Source organism: Arachis stenosperma, chromosome 8 (assembly GCF_014773155.1).
Source record: "Arachis stenosperma cultivar V10309 chromosome 8, arast.V10309.gnm1.PFL2, whole genome shotgun sequence".
NCBI classification, from domain to species: domain Eukaryota; kingdom Viridiplantae; phylum Streptophyta; class Magnoliopsida; order Fabales; family Fabaceae; genus Arachis; species Arachis stenosperma.
The window spans coordinates 30,361,354-30,363,527 of NC_080384.1; the positions used below are offsets into that span (position 1 = coordinate 30,361,354).

General features: G+C 56.6%; 1 protein-coding gene across 1 annotated transcript; it reads right to left on the reverse strand.

The window, feature by feature from the left end:
- Nucleotides 1–256: 256 nt before the first annotated feature.
- Nucleotides 257–1,693, reverse strand: LOC130945770 (uncharacterized). The gene has a single exon (XM_057874475.1). It carries the CDS (start codon nt 1,691–1,693, stop codon nt 257–259), a length of 1,437 nt encoding a protein of 478 aa, XP_057730458.1.
- Nucleotides 1,694–2,174: the final 481 nt, after the last annotated feature.

Consider the following 2,174-nt stretch of genomic DNA (forward strand, 5'->3'; position numbering starts at 1 on the left):
CGAGGATCCGTTTGACGAGGCCGGTTCCCACTCTGGCCGTAATGACCATGGGGGGGTTTTCTGGGGCGTCGTTGAACCATTGGTCTTCCGAGCCGAAAGAGATGGAGGGAGGCTTCTTAGAGCTTTGCACCGGCGGGGACGAGACCGTCAAAACTTTAACGTCTTTCCTCTGTGCCGACCGGGATCTTGGCGCGGCGTTTTTGGCTGTTACCACGTTTATCACAGTGAGGCCGTGGTCTCTGTCTTCGGGTTCTTGTCACCGTTTGGCCGAACGGGTTTTGCCTTCTTCGTCTTGATCGCGATAGCGTCTTCTCGGCTCCCTGATAAGGTGGGAGAACGCGGCTAGCTTTCCTTCCCTTATCGCTTGTTCTAGTGCATCCTTCAGGTCAAAACAGTCCTGTGTTTGATGGCCATAACCCTTATGATAATCACAATAGAGGTTCTTACTTCCCCCCGTACGGTCCTTAAGTGGTCGGGGTTTCGGTAGGATTCCCTTCTCCGCTATTTGTTGATAGACTTCTACGATGGGGAGAGTGAGTGGAGTGTAGTTAGTAAATTTCCCGACCCGAGGGAACGGTCGAGGCGCCCTGTTTGATGCCTCCTCCCTGGCTTTTTCCTTTGCTCTCTCTCCGTCGCCTGGTTGTCGGGCTTGGCTGTAACCGGACTGCCGCTTATTGGCAGCCACGACTCGGCTGACTTCCTCGTCATTTATATACTCCTTGGCTACCGTCTGGATCTCATGCATCGTCCAAACCGGTTTCGTGGTAAGGTGTTTTCGAAAGTTCTCGTTGAGGAGGCCGTTTGTTAGGCAAAGACTGGCCACCGAGTCGGTTAAGCCGTCGATTTCCAAGCATCCGTCGTTGAACCGATCTAAGTATCTCCTCGTCGGTTCTCCTTGTCTCTGGGTTACCCCTAGAAGGTTGATAAGGTGCTTGGCCTTCGCGATCCGTGTTGTAAATTGGGCCAGGAATGCACGACTGATGTCTGAGAAGCTGTATATGGAACCTTGTGGGAGGCCGTTAAACCATCTGATCGCTGGCCCTGCTAGGGTTACCGGGAAGGCGCGGCATCTTACTTCGTCCCCCACTCCCTCCAGATTCATCCTGGCCTCAAAGGCCGTGAGGTGTTCTAGAGGGTCTTGAGTTCCGTCGTACCTCATGTCCGTTGGTTTGTCGAAGTGTTTCGGCAACCGGACCTCGAGGATAGATCGGTGGAACGGGGTGACGCCCATTATCACGGGTTGTCGTGTTCTCTCGGATCTTCCTTCCCCGTCTCCGTGACCTCTTGCCGTTCGGCGGGTTGATCTACCGCGGGAGTAGATGATCGTGTCATTTCGTCTTCTCATTATGGGTGACTCCTCCCGCGTGCTCTCCGCTTCCGTCCGGGATGCGGATGTACGCCGCGGGCGGCTTCGGTGAGAGTCTTCCTCTTCGCTTCCGGGAGATGGGGTATAACTGGGATCGGTAGACCGTCCATCCCGCTCCCGGTCGGCTAGCTGTCGTTCTAGGTTCTGGACTCTGTGGCGTAGCTCCTGCATTATTATGGCGCTATCGCCGCCCGTTCCCCCGAATGGTCGTGTTCTCGTGTGTTGTTGGGGGGATCTCCGCCCCCCCCCCCTTTGTGAGGCGACGGAGGCTGCCCCCTCCGCTCCGGCTGCTCGAGCTCGGTCGCCGGGACCTAGCGCGACTTCCATTTAGGCAGGAGTCCCCACAGACGGCGCCAATGTTCGGTTGTCGGGTTTCGGACAGGTCGGGTGTGCAAGTGAGGGGGTGAGGACGCCTTAGCTTGGGTCGCACTGGTTGTGGGTTAGTTGAGCAGACGAGCACTTGTCCTGGAGAGAGGATGAGGGGGGTGCCACTTGCAAAGACACTCCGACGCTCAAGTCAGCGATGTGCAGGCGGGCAGAATAGCGAGGTGAAAGGATATGACGTACCTTGGGGGAAGAGCCAATCTTCCCCTTATATACATGTCAGTAGTGGGCCCCCCTCATGGGGACGGGTCCATATCCTCAAGGACGCTGTCCTATGGCTACGTGTGAGCCGTACGGGACGCGTGTCCGGGTCGGTTGAAGACTGCGTGACCGGGCCGGGTGGAGTCCGGGCCGGGTTGACCCGCGGGGATCCCGGACCAGGCCGTAACAAGAGTCAAGACAAATTAATGTTGATTTTAATTAC